Source organism: Alligator mississippiensis, chromosome 3, assembly GCF_030867095.1.
Source record: "Alligator mississippiensis isolate rAllMis1 chromosome 3, rAllMis1, whole genome shotgun sequence".
NCBI lineage: Eukaryota > Metazoa > Chordata > Crocodylia > Alligatoridae > Alligator > Alligator mississippiensis.
In genome coordinates, this window is record NC_081826.1 from 155,145,268 (window position 1) to 155,168,817 (window position 23,550).

The 23,550-nt window shown below is 43.8% G+C and overlaps 1 protein-coding gene and 1 long non-coding RNA gene across 3 annotated transcripts in view; one reads left to right on the forward strand and one right to left on the reverse strand.

The window, feature by feature from the left end:
• DNAH6 (dynein axonemal heavy chain 6) overlaps nucleotides 1-23,550 on the forward strand; it is a 289,163-nt gene that overhangs the window by 93,952 nt on the left and 171,661 nt on the right. For both annotated transcript variants that reach the window (XM_059724560.1, XM_059724561.1), the window contains exons 30-35: nucleotides 1,248-1,385; nucleotides 6,404-6,571; nucleotides 7,325-7,473; nucleotides 7,929-8,036; nucleotides 13,277-13,832; nucleotides 22,789-22,911. In XM_059724560.1, the coding sequence (XP_059580543.1) occupies nucleotides 1,248-1,385; nucleotides 6,404-6,571; nucleotides 7,325-7,473; nucleotides 7,929-8,036; nucleotides 13,277-13,832; nucleotides 22,789-22,911 (1,242 nt within the window). The remainder of the gene's footprint in view (nucleotides 1-1,247; nucleotides 1,386-6,403; nucleotides 6,572-7,324; nucleotides 7,474-7,928; nucleotides 8,037-13,276; nucleotides 13,833-22,788; nucleotides 22,912-23,550) is intronic.
• On the reverse strand, nucleotides 7,653-23,526 carry LOC109283965 (uncharacterized). The gene is made up of 3 exons (XR_002091282.2): nucleotides 23,383-23,526; nucleotides 14,869-14,952; nucleotides 7,653-7,716 (listed from the first exon to the last, which is right to left on the reverse strand). It is a non-coding gene; the product is annotated as an uncharacterized LOC109283965 (long non-coding RNA).

Consider the following 23,550-nt stretch of genomic DNA (forward strand, 5'->3'; position numbering starts at 1 on the left):
TCTGTCTTGCTGTAGCCAACACCTCCCCCAGCAAGCTCCCTATGTCAGGGGAAAGGGACTGAGGTACTAATTGGCTCCATCAGTTTGGCACCAGTTGAAAATTCCTCCCCGCTGGAGAAATTCTCAGCTATGGCAAGATTTTGAGCCTCTTAATTAGTATAAAAGGGCATGGAACTGAGACTGAGGCTCTGGCCCCTGTACTGAGAATGTTTATGTCATCTTTAGAATTTGAATTCATCTTCAACTTTCAAATGACTTATTTTCTCACTTATAAAGGTGTTACACTAAAGAAGACAATTCAGGAAAGGCTTTGGGTTTCACAGATCATGCAGCATCTTTCTGGAGAATGTGGGCTCTTTTTTAAAAAAAAAGTGTTTACCGTCACAGAAGTGTACTTAAACAAGCAGTGTACTGAAGAACATGCAACAATTACATGCCTATTTGTAAAAGTTCCTGTTTTCCTTTCCCAGTGGTGTATAGTTTTCCTATGGCTAACTCATATAAGAATACTCAGTGATGTCTGCTTGCTTTCAACAACTCTTTCTGTTTCCTGTACAGGCAACCCCTGCTTAATGCTGTTTCACTTAGCTCTGTTTAGCTATAATGCTCATTTTAAATTGATACTTGATTCCACTTAGTGCTCAGCGAGTTTTGATATAACACTCGCAGTCACCATCTTGAGTCATTAAAAACACTTGCAGTTGCCATCTTGGGTCATCAAAAACTTCTGGTTTCACTTAACACTTGTTTCACTTAACACTCAGTTTTTCAGGAACCAATTAAGAGCACTAAGCGGGGGTTGCTTGTACCCATTTCCTTTCTTTATTTCTTTTGTTTCAGGCCTCAGGACCATTGTTATGACATCCCTTTTCTCTGTTCCCCGTTTTTAGTTTTAAAATGTTCTTCACAATGCAGTGATCTTGAAATGCTTGACAACAAACATCTAATTGGAAGGAAATGTTTTTTAAAAATGAGGCTTAGTTTTCTTCTATGGGCTCCTTCTTTAAGTATCCTGTTGTGTCCCTTGACATGTGCTTTTGGCCTTACATCATAACATATCTTTTACATCAGTCAAAAATGGAGGTCTCATTCTTTTCTAAACTGTACAAACCAGCCAGTTCCCTTGTCTTCCTCTCCATCCCATTCTGACATGTCTCTTCCTCTGAGACTTGACTAAATACATTTATAAAGCTTTCATCAGTGCGTTGTGAAACCCTGCATAATCTTTGGCCATGTTATGGTTTCAGATGATGGGACGTTTCTTCAGTGGTTTGGCTCAGTCTGGAGCATGGTGCTGTTTTGATGAATTTAATCGAATTGATATTGAAGTTCTATCAGTGATTGCTCAGCAGCTAATTACTATTAGGAATGCTAAAGCTGCAAAGGTAATTATCTTTTATATTGGATAACAAAAGAGAAATAGTGTGTTATGTTAATGTTTGTGAAAAAGTCTGGATTATTGGCAGTCCAGAACTGATTTATTTTTATTTAGCCACAGATCAGGTACAGCATGTGCTGGTGCAGCAGCACAATCATCCCTACAAACGCAACTCTCCTTTACTTTAGATAAGTACCTCCAGGGGCCATAGAAGTTGTGAATCTCCATCCTGCATACTCCGTTCAGTCTTTGTCCTTTATTACTAGATTGCCAGCAACAGTGTCAAACTATAATAATTAAGGCCTTGAACAAACCAACACTTGCTACTGCCCCTATTTTTTACTTTTGTTTGCATAAAGACACGTTGAAGTCACTGGGGTTATGAGCTGTAGAAAAAAAGTCATGGTTGCCACTGTTTGCAGAATTGGGCATTGATTGTATTTTCTATGATGTTGAACTAAAATTAACAGCTTGTGACAAGAGAGGAAATCCTCTTTTAACAGTTTTATTTAATGCTGGCTATTAAATATTTAGGTTCTTCAGATTCTTATTTTTCAGTAAAATGAAATCAGTTGTGATTTTCTTTAACTTAAATGAACTTTAAAATGAAACATAGTTCAAAAGTTAGTTCCAATACAGTTCTTCAGAGGTTATTTCATTGTTATTTTCAGTAAATAGTATGCACTAGACATCATTAAATTAATTTCACTTGCGCTCTAAGACAGATTTTTAGGTTAGAGTTCATAAGTATGTTTCTGTAGTGCACAGTTCTTCCTTCACAGAATATTAAATGTTTTCACCTTTTGCCACTTTTTAAAGCCTCTCCAAAGCATCTGATAAATGACTACTTAATTTTAATTCCATTCCAGGCATGTTGTGATCCGAGTGTTTGTCATATCACATCACAGATAGTATTACACAGGGATGGGCAATTATTTGGGCCAGGGGGCCACTTAGGAAGTTTAGGTGATTTGTTGCAGGTCAGGTCAGCACCCCCCAGCCCACAACAGCTGACCAGAATTCCCTAAGTGGCTCTCCTGCGGGCTCAGGCTCAGCCAGATGGATGGGATAAGGCTGTGGGCAGACAGGAAGCAGCATCTGGGAGTGGGACAGGTGGCCAGGGCTGGGGCCGGGGTTGGAACTGGGATCTCTAGGTAGTGACAGCTTGGGGCCAGGGCATAGAGCAGAGCCACGATCCACTTCCTGCATCCCACACACCCTGCGACAGGTGATGGTTCTGTGGGCAGGGATGTGTGGGGAGTGGATTGTGGGTCTGCCCTGAGCCCTGACCCCACATCATCACCACCCAGTGATCCTAGGTTCTCCATGGAGATCAGCTAGGACCCATGGTGACAGGGTGTGCAGGCGAGCAGATGGTAGGGGCTGTGGGTGGGCGGGAAGCAGCATCTGGGAATGGGATGGGTGACCAGGGCCAGAGCCTGGAGCAGTCATGATCCGTTCCCTGCATACCCCTGCCTGCAGAACCAGTGCCCATCTCAGGGGCATGTGGGGAGCAGATTGTGGCTCTGCCCTGCATCCCAGCCTTGTGCTATCACTGCCCCATGATTCCGATTCCAGCCCTGCCCTCCTGTCCTGCTCCTGCACACTGCTTCCTGCCCATTTGCAGCCCTATCCAATCTACCCAGATGTGTGTGCCCTGCCCTCAGGGGTCCCAGCTGGTTTCCATGGAGATCCTGGGATCGTAGGGTGGTCATAGCGTGGGGCTGGGACCCATGGCAGAGCCACGATTCATGCCCTGCTTGCCCCTGCCCATGGACCTGTGTTCTGGCACAGGGTGTGTAGGGAGTGAGGAGTGGATCATGGTTTTGCTCTGGGTAGCTGTGGTACCTTTGGGAGGGCTGCCACACCGTTTCCCCCCCTGTGGTCGAACCCATCTTCCGGTTCTCTCCCAGTCTCACCTCACCTTCAGTCTCTTGCCTGCCATGACTTCGATGTTGGCCCCTAGGGCCAGAAGTAACTTCACTGGTCATCTTGTCTGCCCAGCCAAGTCAGCCTCCCACCTGGGACCTTGTGCTCTCCCTTCCCTTTAAGGGAGTGCTCCCTTAGGCTTCTGAACACCCATCAGGGCTTCACTGTCACAGCCTTGGCCCCCTTCTTCTCTGGCTGGACCCTTGGCCTTGGTCCACTGTTTAAGACTTCAGCTCCTGGGTATCGGCCCTGCTTTGGCAGCAGCTTCTCCTGGGGTTCCAGTATCACCACTCCACCCTACACCCCTCTGGCTTGGGCCTAGCTTCTGGCATGTATAGCAGGGGAGTGCCACCCAGGCACCCCTGTTCATGGCCTTCTTCACCCCTGTAGCCACACCCCAGTTTTCTGGTCTCAGAACAGAACAAAAACACAAGCCAGCTGTTTCACAAAACAGTCTCCCTCTCTCAGGGTAAATGTTGCCTGCAGTCCCTACTTCCATCGGAACCATCTCACCCCGGCTCCCCTGGGTGGCTTGGGTGCCTTCCTGCCTGTCTCTAGCAGCCCCTCTCTCCCAGGAGATCCTCTCCCTGCCGCAAGCAGGAGTTGCTACTTTGCACGGTCAGGTAGTGGGCTCATATCCCCCAAGCTTAGCCTCCTTCTGGCCATGTGAATGGGTCTTCTGCACCCCAGGACCAGGTACAGCTAATTGCTTCATTAGCCATCTAGGCCTTTTTAGTCCCTCACTCAGTGCACCTGGACTGCTACGCCTTGTTTGCTGCCCTTCTAGGCCCTGGGTTTCCTATCCTCTCAGGCCTTCCTAATAACAGAGGCAGGGGTTCCCTGTTACAGTAACCAAACTGAAGTGAAGCCAAATGCCAAACTGATTTAAAAAAAACCTAAAAAAGCTCACAATTTTATATTTGTGATCTTTCCTGGAAAATGCAGTTACCAGACTTGCCCATTACTTTGGGGTGTGCTCATTTATTAGGGATAGTTTCTAGGGTCTTGGTGATTCTGTCAGTGTGCTGCTTGTGTTACTATACGGAGCTGTATCTCTCCCTTCTGCAAGCCCTCACCCCCAATGGAGCTATCTTGCAGGACTCAGTCTCAATGGGGCTCCTCCAGTCACCAAATTAGTCATACACACAAACACACACAAATTAACGTGACACGCCTGACCTGGCCGGGTTGATCATCATGGACAGGCTGACACCCTCATATGCCAAGAATCAGTTCATCAGAGCAACAATACACTGCAGTCAGACACAAGCACACAGGTAAACAGAATCCCTCTGAATCTGGCTGGGTGTCCAGCTGACACCCTCATGGGCCAGCATTCAGTTCATAAGGGCACGTCTGAGTCAAACTGGGTCAATCAGCCTGTACAAGCTGATCCCCTTATGTGTTTCAAACTCAGCACGTCCCAATCTTTGGTGAGCAGACCCCACAGTATTTTTGGGCTTCACAGGGATCTTTAGCTTAGGTAAAAGAAGCGTTGCTGCAGAGCACGGGAGGAAAGAGAAGCAGAAAAGGAAAAATATACCCAATTACTACCAGTTTGACTATAAAAGTTATTTATTGCTAAGCATATGAAATATATACTGGTACTAGTAGTAATAGACATGAAAAAGAAAAACAAATGCAAACAATTACAGTACTACCCTGGTTTCACTAAGTATTTGGGGAAACTTAGCTCAACCTTAACTAATACAGTTCAGGTTCAGAAGTTTATGCCTAGAGAGAAAAGAGAGAGAAAGCGCTGGGATCTCACCAGTCCAAGGTATTCAGGCTGCAAAGCTGACAGGCACAGTCCGTAGCACAATTCTTGAAGAGAGATGATCTGTTCTTCCAGCATCCCAAGAACAACAGGGGATGGTGTCAGCACAGGAGTTTTTCTTCTTTCTTTCTCTCTTTTTTCCTTTCTCTCTTCCTTCACTTTTTACAGATTTTTCCTTCGCTTATTTTACAGAAGCACCCATACGTTTTACAGATTTTTATACCCTCAGTTCAGCTGCTTCAAAGCATCCTCAATTGTGTAAATCATTGTCTTTTCTATTGACAAGGGGTTATCTGGTTTGAAACATCTCAAGAAACTGATTGATAATAAGGAAACACATAGTGTTAGGGAGTTACCAGATACTTGGGAACCAGCTTGAAATTCTTATGGATAGCAGATATACTGATGGGATACCTCATGGTTTCTTCAGAAACAATAGATAGCTTGTAGCATCAGGATTTTGGATTTTTACTTGTTGTGAACAAGCCTCAACTTAGCATGACTTTTCCAGATCTTACTATAGTCTTTTAACAGACTTAAGATAATTATTGGGATGCTCATAACCTTTTGTGGAGAGGACTCCCACCAGTCATCTTGGGAAAAGTATGACAACACCTGTGATTAGGGCTCCAACGGGCTGGACGCTGTGCTGAACCCTTAACCATTGTTCAAATGTTGCCCATACCCCCTCTGACTCGGTCTCTTGCCTCAGCATTCCCTAACCTGGCAACCGAAGTTTTAGTCAATCAAGTTTAAATAGGCCTCCCATAGTGGGACCGGGGAATGTACGGCCTGAGATGCCTATTAAACTTAGAGGTGTGTGTGCGTCTGGGGGGGGGAAAGTCCTTAGTAAATCCAGATTAGAACTGGTCTGATAAATGCTGAGCTGGGTGTGTGTGAACATGGGTTGATTAGCATTTGGAGCACAGATTCCCCATCATGCAGTTCTCCCCTGCTTCTTTGGTCCCAGAATTCACTGCAGTCTCTGCTTCAGGCTTTCTGTTCTCCATCTCTCATGTAAATGAATGGTCATCTGGTTCCATCTCCGATTTAAATGAGACCTAGGGCAGTTGTTTCACTCTTGTCACCCTTATCTGGAGGGTCTTAGGTGTGTCTCTCACTGCATCTTAATCAGTTTCATTTATGTAGAGGAGGGGAGGGAGGGGGGTGAGTCCTTTGTGAGTCAGACAGACTGCATCTTGTGCCAGGGTTGCCCAAGACACACAGCTGAGACATAACAATGCAGTCCTATTTTTAAAGAAAATTCCAATTTTTCAGGAATGCAATATAAAATATATTTTTCACTTTCTCTTAAACAGCTCTTTCGATTTATGTTTGAGGGTCGTGAAATAAAGCTGGTCATGACATGTGCAGCATTCATAACCATGAATCCTGGCTATGCTGGACGAACAGAATTACCTGACAATTTAAAATCTCTCTTCAGACCATTTGCCATGATGGTTCCAAACTATGCCTTAATTGCTGAGGTATCTTTAAGTAGCTGGTACTATTAAGTGTGTTACAAGTTTATTTAAGGATGTTTATTACCATTTAGTATTAATGAACCACAGAATTATCTTCAACTGTCTCTGACTCCTGGTTCAGCATCAGTTGTATCTGCTCAGTAATGGTTGCCATTAATTTGGTTATCCTTATCTTTGGATTTCTTTTTATACTGCCTCCCTGTAATAAACCTAACTACTAACTGCCTTTGTCACAGACGCTATTCTTCTTTTTTGGACTTATAATAGGCCTAAGTTACTCAATTACTCAGAAATATAAGTCCATAATCTTAAAATAAGTTCTGCTCTTTTATTATATAGTTTTGTATGTGTATGCATTTATTTTGCAGTTGTTAAGGCTGGACCTTGCAACATTTACCTACATCGTTGTGTATTTACTTGCACAAGTGTTTCAATTAAAGTAAACGGAACTAGTTATGTGAATAAGCACTTGCAAAGGCTTACAGCTCTAACCTTTAATATTTTCCCTAAATAAATGAATATAATGCATTAGGTACTGTAGAAAGAAGTAGATCACATAGCTGAGAGCATTTGTAAAAAAATGTAGACTAAATTACTACAAAATCATACTATCTCTAATTACATATATTAATATGCAGACATTTGGGGCCAGATCCTGCTCCCAATGAAACCAGTGTGAGAGTAGCACTGAGACTATAAATATGAAACTTTCGGTACATTATAAGTACATTTAGATGTGCTTTTTATTTGCTGTAGGTGATTTTATATTCAGAAGGATTTGAATCTAGTAAAGTTCTTGCAAGGAAGATGACTCAAATGTACAAACTTTGTAGCGAGCAACTCTCTCAACAGGACCACTATGACTTTGGAATGAGAGCTGTTAAATCTGTATTAGTCATGGCTGGGTAAGAATCCCCAAAAGGTATGAGATCCAGCATTGTTATGAAAATGTCTCTGTCCAGCCCAAGTATTTAATAAATGCTTCACCTTTCCCTTATGCTAAACAGAAGATAAACTTCTTAGTATTGACCTTCTGGAGGTAAGCAAATACCTTCATGGAACTCCCTGCTGTTTGAAATGGATACACTTATTTGTGTTGGTGCTGAGGTTGGTGGGTGATTTTTCCAAGACTTCAGTATTGCTGAATTCTGGAAAATAAATAGTGATAAAGATTAATAAGGAGTTGGAGTTCAACTATATTAAATGGTTTGATGGTATAATACCAAATTATAACTAGAGAGTAACTGAATACAACCCAATTTTTGTAGTGCTAGTTATACCAGTTCACTTATATTACCTATAAAGATTTGTATAAAAATAGATTGAGAATCATCCTGGGTACTGTTTTTTTTAAACTTAGGTCATTAAAAAGAGAAAATCCAGATCTGAATGAGGATGTTGTATTAATAAGGGCTTTACGAGATTCCAACCTACCAAAATTTCTTGCAGATGATGCTCTTCTTTTCAGGTAATTTTATGTTTTAATAGTCTGTCTTCCACATATCGTTGCATCACATTTATATTGCCATTATTAAAAATAATCAAAACAACTTTATGTTTACAAACTTAGTTTTATTTGCATTATACATCAAAAGCCACTATATTATGTTTTTCTAGTACCTCTCATTGTAATCCCCTGTTTTTAATTGCTTATGACTTTGGGAAACTTCAACAATTTCAGTTGAAATGCCCCATGTTTGGTTTCTGCTACAACTTTAATTATTCTGGAAAGTTTAAGTAAAAATGGTGCAGCTCTTTCCAAGAGTGAATCTTGTGAAAAATAAGTACGTTTACCAATATTGGACTTTTCTTTATTTCAGTCTTTTTGGAGCAACTTCAACAACTCTGTAGTTTGGATAAGGAACTTGAAATTAGGCATGGGTATAGTCCCCATCACAGAAGTCTGTTTTTGCTGTTTCTATGAAATCTAGCCCAAATTGTTCAAATTATAACCCTCTGAAAAGATCTGTGTCCAGCTGTTTTGGCCCTGCTCCTTGCTTATATTATGTCCCCTGCATTATTCTGAAGTAGCTGCAAAGTCCTGATTCAGCTCAGACACACTCATGATGCTTTCCACTGTTCTTGCCATTGCTTATTTCTCATCAGAGTAGACGGTGGCCTAAGAAATGTATCCTGTGTTTGGAGCCTAAAGCAGAGGAATTTTGGTTTCAGATTACGTTACCCTTCACTGCTGTTATTATTTACTCAATGCTACATACTTCTACACCCTAACAGGGAATAAAGTATAAGGCACTTTCCTTCTCCCCAATCAAGTTCTACACCAAAGGTGGCCAACGCACATGTGCCACAAGTTTCTGTGTGTGGTGTGCAGCTGATTGGGGAGGGGACAGGCAGCACAGTGGTAATATGGCAACAGAAAGCTAAGCAGTGGATGGATCAGCAGGGATTCTGGCTTTCCATAATAAGAAAATTGCAAATTCTTTGATAACTCCAAACTCCATGGTTAAAATGAAAGCCCCCCCCTCCCCCATGGCCCCCCTGGTTCTGCTCATGCCCCTCACTCCCCACCCACAGTTCCTGTGGCCCTGCTGGTATCTCTTGCTCCCCCACAGCTCCCTGGTCCTGCTAGTGCCCCTCCCCCAACAACCTCTCAGCCCTGCTCCTGCCCCTCACTCCTCCCCACAGCCCCCCCCAGCCCTGTTGGTGTCCCTCGCCCCACACCCACAGCTCCTGTTCACTCAGCTCTTCTGGAGGGGGCCCCCAGCTGCCAGGGCTATGGGACCAGGGACCCAGGTCCACAGTCTCCCTGCCCTTGGCAGGAGGCAGTGGCTGCTGCAGTGGAGCAGAGCCTGGCTCCCCTCTGCTGCCTGCCTGCTTTGGGCTTGGGCGGGGGAGCGGGGGGGGAGTGGGGAAGGCTGCTCCTCACCATGGCATGTACTCCTAGGGGGCAGGGGAGACCCATACCCCCAGATCTGTGTGTGAGGTGGGGGCTGTGCCCTGCCCACTTCAGGCTTGGGCTCCTGTCCTGCTACCTGCCCCTGCTCCCCAGGACCTCACAGCCCAGCATGTGTGACCCAGTGCTGTAAAGAACAGTGAAGCCATGCAGTGAACTCCACACTGCTCTGGTGATGCGTCCCCTGCCTGCCCAGCTGCAACAGGGGCACTGGTGTGGGGCTGCACGCAGGGGCCGTGGCAGCATAGCACTCAGCGGCAGGCAGCTTCCTGCACCACTCCATTGTTCTTTGCAGTGCCGGGTCACACACTGGGCTGAGGAGGCCCCAGGGGAGGGCAGGAGGGTGGGAGCCCAAGCCTGAAGTAGGCAGGACACAGTCCCTGCCCTGCACACAGATCTGTGGGGCATGGGTCCCCGCTGTTTTCCAGGAGTGCATGCAGCAGCAAGGAGCTGGCCCTACCCCCCAGACAAGCTGCCTATGGCCCTGGGCCCCAAGCCCCAGGCACTGCCTGGCTGGGAAGCATCCCAGCCACAGCCCTGCTCAATTCCCTCTCTCCCTCCCTATGGGGGCCTTAATCCTCACCCCCCCACACACACACACACTTACCTGTGGGAGCTGCTCTCCAGGCTGCTAGGCAGCCATGTGCATGTATATGCACATGGTGCCCCCTGCCTGACTAGCCCCCTGCAGGCTGGAACTCCACTAGCCTGCAGGGAGCTCATTGCAAAACTGCAAAATCTGTGGGTTTCTCTAGTAAAATGAGAAATCTTTGTTTTCCTCCAGTAAAAGGTAAAATCTATGGTTTACTGTTTTTCTGTGGGAAATGGAAAACCCGGATCCCTCTTGGTCAGGGAGCACAGGGCAGGGAGCAGAAAGCAGAGCAGCAGATTAGGCAGTGGAAATGGATGGAGTGGCAGTCAGAGAAGGTGTGGGGCTAATTTCTGCTTCACCTGATGAAGTCTGGCAACCACTGTTCTGCAGAAAGAATAACTAAGAGGCTGTTGCCAAGTGTTACTTCTAACAGAGCTGGGAAAACACTTCAATCTTGAGTATGCCACGCTCAAATCAAATCAAATCAAATCACTTAGCCACATTGCCTTAGAAGGACTTAGCTGCATCTCTCGTGTTTAATTGTTTGTCTATAAAATGGGGTTACTCCTGTGTAAATATCTAGTGAATCATGTTATACCTTTGCTGATTATTTCACAGGATAATAGCTTATTGCTGCTGTTCACTAACAGTAGAGATTTGTGCCAGGACTGTGAAGGTCCTTCGTTCAAACCTAGTTAATTATCCATGAAGGGAGAATTACAATTGCACATGAACTTACTTTCTTTTTAAAATTTTTGTTAAAAAAAACCCTCCAAGCAACTAGGAAACTGCTTCCAAAATACCCTGTGTTAAAATCAAGCTCTTAAGTTTGAAAATCAAACACATGAGAATACTCAAGATTTGAATTAAATTTGTGCATATAACCTTAAATCTTTCCTTTTTGCTTATACATTATATTACTGTTTATAACTACATCATGATTGTATGAAGTTTCTCTTCCCCTGCCTGAATCACTGTAAATGCAGGGATGATGGTATTCGCTAAATAAATTCAGGTTGTGCAGTGAGTGATGCTTTTGTCAAAGGGACTCCTGCCTAATTCACTTCAGAAATTGGAAGGTGGGTACTGATGGAAACTGGGGACTGCTTTGTGTAACAGTGTTGGGCAAGTTACCTTTACCAAATCTATTATTTGTGGTTTCTCCTTTTTGCTGAGGGCCTAACTTGGTTCACTTACACACATACAGAAATACATACTGGACTGTATTTATACACCTCAGATTGGTAAATATCAAAGTTTGAAAGCACCTGTTTTATGAATATAGCTTTAACTGATACAAGTTGAGCACCTTGGCTGTGTCCAGATGTGCCGGGGGGGGGGGGGAGGGCGGTGCCTGCAGCAGCACAAGTAGTACTGGCACAAATTAATGCTGCTACTTTGTGTCGCAGCAGATACCCCTACAGGTGCACTTTGTTGCAGGACGTTGCGTCCTGCTTCGGACAAACTGACTTTGCTCAGCTCCTCCCAGCTCCTGGTGTGCTGGAGCAGCCAGGGCACAAATGGAGGTGTGGAGACTGACTAGCAGTCAGAGTGTCTTCCTAGAAGATCAAGCCTCCATTTGTTCTGGCACATGCTAGTATGGCATATGCCATGCCATTTTTTTCCCCCTGGATTCTGGGGTTTGTTTGTTTTTTTGTTTTGTTTTGTTTTGTTTTTTTTTTGGGGGGGGGGAGTTTCTCCCAAGAAACTCTGGTAGCAGATTTTACCCTCACACTGCAGATTTGTTGCACAAGGCATATTTTAATGTTCTACATGTGCAGTTTGTGGTGCCACAAACCACATGTACCTGCATGTGGGGATGTGGTCCTTGTGTTTTTATGCTTGTGTCAGCTGTATATTTAGTAGATGCAGCATGGCACAAAATGGGATTTAATTTATTACCCTATCTGAGTCATTAAGTACAGTATTCCAGAAGTGATAAAAAAAATCTGTTCAGTTTCTCACTAATAAACTTTTCAGTCCCTGACCCATTCACATGAAGCCATTACACTTTATAGGTATTGTTAGGCAAAGGTTTGGTGAAATCTTGTTTCTCCCTTAATGAGCCAATTCAACTGGCAAGAAAGATAAACTAGAAATTTGTCCTGTGGTCTCACAACTACAACTGTTTTCACAGTACTGAGGGGGAAATGTGAATTACATTTATTTAAGTAATGATGTCATTCTAATAAATACATAGCACAAACCATGAAAACATGATATAAGAAATAGCAAAGAAAATATTAGGAAACTTGCTTCATGTAAAGTCTCAGGCTTAAACTTATAAAATAGGTTACTTGCATCACAGATCACTTAGGTTAAAATTTTTTTAGCACCCCTACAGATTGGCATCAGATTAAGACACCTATTCAGGAAAGTATTGCTTGTAAGTGCTGTGCCTAAGAAAGCCTGATGTTTGAATAAGTGCAGTATATATGCATTTTCTTCACCTTAGTTGGAACTGAAGGTGCTCAGCATTTTTGAGCAGCAGGGGCCATTTCCAAAAAAAAAGTGTTCAGGCATTTAAATCCTTTTTAGGGTTTCAGAGGAGTTTAGGCACAAGGAGCCTTTTTACACGTGCTCTGAGGGAGGGTGGGGGGGTGCTTTAATTAGAGTGGCTCCGAAAGCTGCTCTAATTAAAGCACCCGCAGCATCTCATATATCAGCATCCCTGTACTTCAAAATGGCAACAGGGGCACTTTAAAACTTATTGAACGAGCTTTAGTTAAAGCACCCCGATGCCATTTTGAAGCACAGAGACATTGTGCACTGATACATGAGATGCAGAGGCTGCTGGATGCACGCTAATTAGCATGCGGCAGCAGAGTTGATTAATCGAGTCTGCTCCTATCTGCTATAATTACAGCATGTGGGAGCAGCCTCCCTACCTGTGTACAGGCACCCATAAAGTGTTAGGTGCCTGGACACATTTTGGGTTTGGTTAGATCACCACTCTAGATACCTAAATATGGGTGTAGGAACCAACTTGTAGGCACCCACACTAAAAAGTTTGGATTATAAAATCTAAAACATTCCTTCTTGCCTATCAGGTTATAGGCCTGTATAAAAGCTGTCCTTATGAAAACAGCAGCAAATCAAAAAAGATGTGCAATACTAAAGAATAAAAATGCATTATTTTAAATATAATCCAAGTAGCACATTAATTGACAAAAATAAACAAGATTTCTTTTGTTTGTTTCAGTGGAATTATTTCTGATCTTTTCCCGGGAGTTATAATCCCAGACCATGACTATGGAATCCTACAATCAACAATTATAGATGTCATGCTTTCAAAAGGATTGCAACCGGAAGACAGCATGGTTCATAAAGTCATACAGCTCTATGAAACCATGCTAGTAAGGCATGGCGTTATGCTTGTTGGGCCAACAGGAGGTGGAAAAACTACAGTTTATCAAGTTCTGGCACAATCCTTAGGAGAATTGCATGAGGCTGGGGAGCAAAACCCATTTTACCAGCCTGTCAAAACATATATTTTGAACCCCAAATCGATTACAATGGGGGAATTGTATGGCGAAGTTAATAACTTAACTTTGGAGTGGAAAGATGGATTGATGGCACTTAGTGTTCGGGCGGCTGTAAATGACACTTCGGAAGATCACAAGTGGATCATTAGTGATGGGCCAGTCGATGCATTATGGATTGAAAATATGAACACTGTCTTGGATGATAACAAGATGCTGTGCTTGGCCAACAGTGAAAGAATCAAACTTACACCCTTCATCCATATGATGTTTGAGGTACTGTAATGTCTTAGATTTTAACTGCTCTATTGATTAGTCCCTTGACCCACAACTGAATTGAATAGCTATTTGTTTTTAAAAGTTGTCCTGTCTTGCTTCTTTCTTTCTGTTTATGATAGATGGCTTGGTACTTTTTCCAAAATGTTCTTTTCCCTTGCTAGCCATTCACGATCAAAGCCAAATAACTTTTGTCATCAAGTAGTTAAAGAGGGTAGAATTCTGCTCTTCCTTGGTTTTCTAAGTGTCCAGTTTTGGTCATCTACATGGTCATATAAAAATGCTGCTTAAACACGTGTTGGAATTCAGTTTCTAGCTATGAAGTCCTGTGTGTGGACAACTATTTGTGCATATATATACATTGGCAACAACATTGGAGAGAAGAGTGCCCCATCTTTTCCTTCCAGTTGCTTAGTGACTAGGACACTCGTTTAGGATGCTGGTTATAGGCCCCCTCACCCAGAGGACATTGGAAGCTGGGTCTATGTGACTTCTCAATGCAGCATTTTGGCCAGCATGCTGCAGCTTACCCCCCCCCCCCTTTTTTTTTTTGGCATTCTTTCAGTGGAGAGATGGTAGATATTGCAGCCTATGATGTAAATGGCTTGCAGTGTCTCATGTGACTGAATAGTCCAATCTGATATTTGCATGATCTGTGACAATGGTTGCAAGTGTGTATGGGTGCCTGCTTCCTGCTGCCTGCTTCCTACAGACTCTTTTCTCTTCAAGTTGTTAGAGCCAGTTCCTGTTGTGGACTTTGATGCCCTGGTGGAGATGATAACGCCACTTATTTTGATCACTTGCCAAGGTTTCTCATTGGTCAGGATCAATTCCAAATACCTTCGTATCTTGCTTGTATGCATCTTTGTAATAAAGCTTGGTGATTTGGCTTGGGGATTTAAAAGGAAGCTGACCAGGTAGTAGGCGTTGATTGGAGCAGGGAAGTTACACGAGAGGAAACCTGAAGGAATGTGGGGAGATGACAGCAAGGGATTGAGCAAGGGGACTTGCGGGAGAGTCCCAAAGACTGACTTACTTGTGGAGACAGGGAGATGAGGCAGCTGCCGCATCCAAGCTGGTGAATCTGGATCCAGGGGGTCTGGGCAGCCATTCAGGGGACCTGGAGGGAAGAAGAGACGGAGCTAAGTGCTCATGTGAGTTTGGGGCGTGTGCCCAGTGTGATTTGGCCCTGAAAGATAAGGGCCAAGATGAACTGCGGGACTGTCAGCTTGGGACCCATGTGAGGAAGAACGAGGTAAGTGACCAATAGCACAGAACTGGCTGCCTAGAGGCAGATCAAGGCCATCCGGCAACTGAGACTCCCACAAAGGAGAACTGAGTAAAGTCAGAACATCTGGTGTGGCAAGGGAAAGCATGGGGATGGTGGAGCCCTGTGAAGTGAAGCCAACCTTCTAAGTTACAGAACGAAGCCTTATCTCTTAAGACTGTATTCATCTTTGATTCCTTCCTTTTTCTAAGTCATGGCAGGTGAGTTTAAGGAGACTATCCGGTCCAATGTGACAGATGGCAGTTTTACTTTGGGAGGACATGGCTAATCTTCCACACCTGTGACAGTTCCCCATATAGCATATCCTTGGGTATATGTCCATCTTCCAATCTGCTCAGATGGCATAGTTAGCACAGTCATCTCTGTTTGAATAGGGTTGTCACACTTGGTAAATTTGCCCTTTCAAGAACCTCTGTGCTGGTAACTTTGTCAGGCCATTTGGTGTTGAGTATGCAAAGTAAACAGCACAGGTGGAAGCTGTTTAACCTTATCTGTTGATGTGCATAAGTTGCCCATGTTTTCTCACCATACATTCATAGATTCATAGCTGTTAGAGTCGGAAGGGACCTCAATAGATCATCAAGTCCGACCCCCTGCATAGGCAGGAAAGAGTGCTGGGTCTAGATGACCCCAGCTAGATGCTTATCTAACCTCCTCTTGAAGACCCCCAGGGTAGGGGAGAGCACCACCCCCCTTGGGAGCCCATTCCAGATTTTGGCCACTCTATGAAAAAGTTCTTTCTAATGTCCAGTCTAAATCTGCTGTCTGCTAGCTTATGGCCAATATTTCTTGTAACCCCCAGGGGCGCCTTAGTGAGTAGAGCCTCACCAATTCCCTTCTGCGCCCCCATGATGAATTTATAGGCAGCCACAAGGTCGTCTCTCAACCTTCTCTTGCGGAGGCTGAAAAGGTCCAGGTGCCCTAGTCTTTCCTCGTACGGCTTGGGCTGCAAGCCCTTAACCATACGAGTGGCCCTTCTCTGGACCCTCTCCAGGTTATCCACATCCCTCTTAAAGTGTGGTGCCCAAAACTGGATGCAGTATTCCAACTGCGGTCTGACCAGTGCTCAGTAGATGGGAAGTATCACCTCCTTGGTTCTGTTTGTCATGCATCTGCTGATGCACGATAAAGTGCAGTTACTTTGCTGATGACTTTGTCACACTGACGACTCATATTCATGAGAGTGCTGAGTATGCAAGCTTTATACACTAGCATTTTGGTCTTAATGGTAAGTTTTGAGTTGTTCTATCCTCTTTTAGTCTGTTGAAGGTGGTGGCAGCCTTTCCGATGCAAACATTAAATTCATCATCCAGTGAGAGGTTGGTAGTCACTGTGGAGCCTAGGTAGCTGAGCTTTTGTACTACTTCTAGCTGGTTCTCATTAAGGGTGGTTGCTGGATCTTGTGGAACTCCCTGTCCTAATACAACTGTTGTCTTTATGCTAATGGTAAGAGCAAATGCCTGGCAAGCTGTTGAGGGGCAATCCATGAGTTCTTGTAGTAGGTCTTCATTGTGGGTTATAAAGGCAGCATCATCAATGAATAGAAGCAGAGTGGATAAAAATCAATGATTAAAAAAAATTAAAAATCATATTTTTTTATTTCAATCAGATTTTTAAAAATGTAATAGTATTTTTTTATATGGAGAGGAGAGATAACAGACCTAATTGCCCACCCATCAGCCCTGTTGTCTCTCTGCAAGTTTGTGTACACAGTCAAGCCCTTACCTTTCTCTAAAAGTGCAAAGTTTCAAGAAGTGTAAATGAATAAAAGATATCAAACAACAAGAATTCACTTTTTGTAGAAAACAATGATTAAATTGAGGCTTTCTGACCAGTGATTTTAATTGTGATTTAAATCGATTTGATTTAAATCAGACCCACCTGGAATAGAAGCTCCCTGAGCAGCACTTTTATAACTTTAGTCTTTGCCTTAAGTCATGACAGGTTGAAGAGTTTCCTATTCAATCTAGTGTGAAGGTATACTCTACCTTCCATGTCTTTAAATGCACAGCTCAGTAGTATACCGAGAAGATTCCAAAGTATGTAGGGGCAAGAACACAACCCTGCATCACTCTGCTTTTCATCTCAATGCTGTCTGAAGTGGGCCCATCAAACTGAACAGTTGTTTTCATGTTGTTGTGGAAGGAGAATATAACACTTAGCAGGAGTGATAGGCATCCTATCTTTTAGGGGGAGGAAGTCAGGAAAGTAGGGTCAAAGGTTCCCAGCAAGACGGGACTCTCTGAGTCCGACCTCGGAGCCAATTCCCCAACCATCAGACTGTGATGTAGCCGAGGCTGCAGTTGGCCAATTTTTCCATGAGGAGATCATGGGACCCCAGATCAAAGGCTTTTTAAAAGTCCATATATATGATATCAATCTCTTCTTCCTTATCCAGGTGACATGTCATAGAAAGAAATGAAATTGGTCAGGCAAGACCTACCCACAACAAACATTTGCTGGCTGTCCCTTGGGATGTTGCCATCAGCTAGTTTGTCAAGAATAGTCTCTTTGATAATTTTTTCCCAAAATCTTTTCAGGGATTGAGGTCAAGCTGATTGGCCTGTAGTGCCCCCGATCTACTTTCCTCCCTTTCTTGAAGGTAGGCACCACATTGGCCTTCTTCCAATCTTCAGGTACTTCACCTGAGTGCCACGAGTTCTCGAAGATCCTTGCCAGTGGCTGGGCTATGATGCCTGCCAGCTCCTTAAATACCCTGGGTTGCAAACTGTCAGGACCAGCTGACTTGAATGTGTCCAGCCTCTCAAGGTATTCCTTTACAAGGTCTACACTGATGTTGGGTAATAAATTCACCCTCACCCTGGCCATCCCACATCATGTTAGGCAGGGCGGCCCATTGGGCTGGTGAAAAAACGATCCGAAATACCCATTAAGCAGGTTGGCCTTTTCCTGGGTGTTGACTGTCACTTGTCCCATTTGGTTTAGCAGGAGTCCAATGTCTGGTTTAGCAGGGGTCTTGTGGTACCACACCCTCTTTCCAGCATTTGAGTAGCAGCTAATGAAGATATGGTAGTAGGCTTTCTTTCCCACACTTGAGAATTTCTGCTGGGGTGCCATCTTTTCCAGGAGCCTTGCCACTAGATAATAAATCAATGGCCTTGCTTGACTCTTCTACAATGGGCTCCACATCTAACTCTGGCATGACCTGTAGAGTTGGTATTTGGTCCAGTGATTTGTTGGTGATGTTTCTTTCTTGTGAGTGTAGCTCTGAGTAGTGTTCAACCCAGTGAGACATCTGCTTGCTTCTATCTATAATGGATTTACCATGTATGACGCGAGAAAGGTAACCTTGCCAGTAGAGCCTAGAGAGCTTTCTTCAAACAATCATACATGACTTTTGGTTTTGCATGTCTGAGGTTATCTGTATCTCATTACAGAGCTTAGACCAGTACTGATTTGCACAGTATCTGGTTGCTCCCTGTACCTCGTTTTTTGCCTGTTGAAGTCTCGCTTTGGTGCTCTCTGTTGTTTTCTTGCATTTGAGATGTTGAAGAGAGGTAATGGTTCTTCTGCATTTTCTTCAAACCAGTCCTTATTGGATGGTCTCTTTTCCCCAAATGTAGCTTTAGCTGTTTCATGGATTGCAGTTCTTAAATTTTCCAAGGTTTCCTCTGCTTTCTCTGGTAGTGACTTCCTTCCCAAACATACTAAGTTCAAAAGCCTTTACAACCTCTTGGTACATTCTCTAGTTCTTGGTGTTAGTGGGATTGATTTTGGGCTTATTCCTAGGTTTTGTTCTATGTAGTTTCATGGCTGTAACTTTCACTTTGCTAATGATCAGGGAGTGGTCAGTGTCACAAGCTGCACTGTGGAACATGCAGGTCTTCTGCACTGAAGGTAGAACTTTCCTTTTAACAATAACAAGATCTAGTTGGTGCCAGTGGCCTGATCATGGATGTCTCCATGACACTTTGTGACAATCTTTTCCAGCAAAATATGAATTGTAATGCACAGTTGGTTTTGGCACAGAATTCAAGAAGTTGTTGGCCGTTTTCATTCATCTTGCTTATGCTAAAATGTCCTAGGCAACCTGGCCATGAGTTGTTGTCTGTGATGACTCTTTCATTAAAGTCTCTGAGGAGGAATAGTTACTCAGCTGATGGTATGCCTTTGACAGCATGGTGCAGAGTGTCGTAAAATGTATTCTTCTGCTCAGGGCTGAAGCTGAGTGTTGATACATAAGCAATGATGATGTTCGCAAAGTCAGTGGTCTGAAGTCCAAGTGAGATGATGTGCTCTGACGTCCCAATGGGTGATTCTATAAGCTTGCCACCTTGTTGCTCATAGTGAAACCGATGATGCGCAGATTATTTTCTTCAGCACTTTTACCTTGCCAAAAGAAGGTATAATTGGTCTCTTGGATACAACCAGCACCTGCAATTGTTGTTTCCTGGAGTGCTGCAGTGTCAACGGTGAGTTTATACAGCTCACAGCCAATCAAGACTGACTTGTGTATGCTGCTCATTAGGGGTGCACAAATAGAGATTTTGGGGGCCAATACTGATAGCTGATTTTTAAGGAGTCATATTGGCCGATACCAATCTGATTTCCGATACAGCTGCATACAGCTGGTAAGTATGTTGTGGTGGAGGGGAAAAGGGAGTAAAGGGGTGTGGGTGGGCAGATCAATGCCCCCCTGCAGTGAGGGAGGGAATGGGGCTGGAACAGGGACTGGGGCAGGCACTGACCCACTGAGGCGAGGCATGGGACAGATCTGCGGCTTGTCTGGGGAGGCAGCTCCTGCCACTCCGTGCACCCTGGAAGAGCAAGGGGTGGGAGGGGTGTGCCCCAGGATCTGTGTGGGGCAGGGCAGGGCAGGCTGCAGCTGTGGGCTGGGGCAGGGGTTTTGCCAGGCTTTTCGTGGCAGGGCTGGTCCAAGCTGTGCTTGGGGCAGGTGCTGGGAGGAGGGGTTGGTGGGGAGATATGGCGAAATCTGGGGTGGGTGCAGCCCTGCCTGTAGTCCCTTTCCCAGCACTGCCACCACTTGCCCTGAACACAGCCTGCCACAGCTGCAGCCCACCTTGCCCCATGCAGATCCAGGGGGCACATGCCCTCCCAGGGTATGCACAGTGGTGGGAGCCACCCCTATCCCCACACCCCCCAGACATGCAGCTCCATGCAGCTCTCCAAGGCTCTGCTCCTTGCCAGGCTCTGCTCCTTGCTGCCTGTATTCTGCACTGCGACTGCACATATGCATGGCTAAATTTTCAGCCACATCAGGCCAATTTCCGATGCACTCAATTTTCTTTATATTGGTGCCGATCCAATATCAGACTGATGTATCGGTGCACCTCTACTGCTTGTGTACTGTAGCTTGTCATATTCTGTCAGACCAGGACACATGGTCCTGACATTCCAGCTTCCAAGCCAGAAAGTTCTTGGTTTCTTGTTTTTGCCAGGTGCAAGGTTTCAGCCTGCTTTTTGGTTCTTGGTCTAGCCCCATGAACCCAATGAGACAGACAGACTCTGGTGGGTCAGCACCTGTCTGGGGGCTGCCTGGCATTATGGTGGGTGGTAGCTGACCAGTGAAACACGATGATTCCTCCCGCTGTCAAAGGTGACCCATGGTGCCCTCCTGTACGCCAGTCAAGTGAAAGCTTATAACCTGTAACTGCCACCTTCCATGTTGTGTCCTTGCTGCCAGCAAAGATGGAGTAGATGGACACCTCTCCATGTGGTATGGCTGCAACAGCCTGGATGGTTGATATGGAAATATTGCTTTGCCTGTGTATTAGCATCCACCTCTCGACTACACTGGTTTGGTCCAAAGGAAAGGTGGGAGTTGATATGTTTGGAACCAGCTGCAATGCAGGAGTCACCAGTGCAGAGGAGGTGTTCCATTTGCCTGCCTTTTGGGGTTCCACTCCTAGATTGCTTGCCAGCCACAACCTGACCTGCTTGGATGCCACTGGCAAAATCACTGAGTGATTATGCTCATTTGCTTTTTGATGGCATTTCTTTCACCAAGGTTCCACTACCCTCCTCAGGTACTCATCTGCCCAAAGCCATTGGAGCTTCCTGAGGTTGCAAAAATAAATTTATAAATTAAAAAACCCTGATGCAGAATCAGGTTATCTACAAGTGATTTAGCACCAGGTTCTCCATGAACATGTGGTGCACTGCAGGTGAGAGGCAGCTCCCTTCTGCCCGCTCTCCGGTCCCAACATGAACCGCTATCCAAACTGGGACCCGTTATTCACTCCTTTCGCCATTCATTATTCAGTGTCACCCATTATTCAGTCCTTTTCTCTAGTGTTCCTTTTGAAGCTGTCCCCCCAGGCACCTAGTATGTGGAGAAATATGTGGAGCCAGGAGGAAGGGACAAAGCCACAGGATGTGTGTCTCAGTAAGGTGGCTGCTGACCTGAAAGGGAAGGGACCCTAGGTGCTAGTTAGGGGCCCTATTCCCAGTGAGGGAGAAGTTTCCTTCCTGCACCCATTTTTTCCAATGACTATATTAGTGGCTGAGCTTCACAAGAAGTGCCAGAAAAGGGAATAGATGATGGATGACCTGTGGTATCCTGGCTAGAGTGCTGTCCGGGGAAGTCCAACCACATTTGTTGTGGTTTATCCTTTTTCTCTCCACTGGACATCTATTCACCTAACTTTATTATGCAGAAATAGATTTGCCTTTCTGAGAGAGTTATATTATTCCTGGATCTCAGAAAGAAAACTAGACAGGTTCCTACCAAATTTCACTGTCTGAAATTGTTTTTAATATCTTGTCTAAATCCTTTCTCTTTCTGTAATGTCACACCATTACCTAATAATTACTATTAGCTCACCCAACTTTTCCCCCCACTTCCTTTGAAATCCCACTCATTTTCATGTCCTTCTTTATCATTAGTACAGCTAAACATTTTCTACCTGATGCAGAGCTTCTGTATCTCTCCTGGGATTAGTATTTAACCTGACAATTTTGAGAAGAAGGATTTAGTCATGGAAGTGACTGACTAAAGTTAGTAAAACATGAATAACCTTGTTATAGGTAAAAAAAAAACAAACCCAAAAACATCTGCTTCCTGATACCTGAATATGATCATAGGCATAGGGTTCTACCTAATGTAGTAAATTACCATTTACATAGTCTTACTTAAGTGGTATTGTATTAAGCCCAGAATAGTATTGTTTGCGATCTCTGAAAGCTATAATTAAATAAAAATAACATCAGCTAAAATACTACTGAAATATACTTCTGAGTATTTTCATATCAGAGAGAGAATTCATTTTCTATATTGAAATTGTCCATATAGTTTTTCCACAGTTTCCAAATATTTCACTAGCTGACCTGTTTATTAATGCAAATCAGTTTCTTGGTAGAGATGATGGTATAGTTCTTTGCTGTGTGAATATGTCTGTGATTTATTCCCTCTGAATCCATACAGGAGAGTCAGGATGCCAAAGAAGAATATTTTTTGTAGCAGCTATGCATTTTTGTTTAAATTTTAACTGGTGAGAAGAAACCAGAGAATAAGGATGACATTTAAAGAAGCTAACTTGAATAAAAGTTACCTCCAATAAGGAAGTGAATAGCTCATATACTTGAATGTCTTCCCACAAGTCAGATCAGGGTGAAGGGAACTAGAACTATTATGTGCATTTTAAGTGTGGTGGATGGTGTTTAATTTGCAGTATCTATACATTTCAGGTACAGGATCTAAAAGTTGCCTCCCCTGCAACCGTTAGCCGATGTGGAATGGTATACATTGACCCAGAGAAACTGAAGTGGATACCGTATGTAAAGACTTGGTTAGCAACTCTTGCAAATAAAGTAGGTAACAGAAAAATTATGCTTACATAAAGGTGTGACACTTTTTCCAAACTTCCCTGAAATAACTTATTGACAAGAAGTTATTTAGTAAATATTGAAGGAAATAAATTCTAATGAACTATTAAATATAATAAATTATGTTATGGAATGCATTAACATGAACAGAATATATTTACAAATATACAAAGCATACATCTGAGCACTTCTGAGTTTTGAAGGAATCAGAACTCATGGTAGAGGTGATATCTTTTATTAGACCAACTAGATTTTTGCAAAAAAAATCTTTAATTGCAAGCTTTTGGGTACAAGCACCCTTCTTAAGGCATAGGAGAAATGATTGTAAAAGTTCTCCCAGGTAGAAATGAAAATTCATATTTCATAGGAGATGTAAACATGTGGTAAAATCTCCTGTTTGGCACAGTTAATTTTATGCAGGTTAGGCTCAGAGAAAAGTTGGAATAGTCTGCTTACCTCAAAGTTGTTTGGTGGTAAGCAGGATGTAATCATATTTCCTTCTGGTTATGATGTTTCATAATTCACAGAATTTCTGAGTTTTGAGACATTTCAGAGCAGTCTTTATGGGACTGCTGATGTGAATTAAGATTCCTCATTTGAATTAGAGTTGCAGAAGTAGTCTTA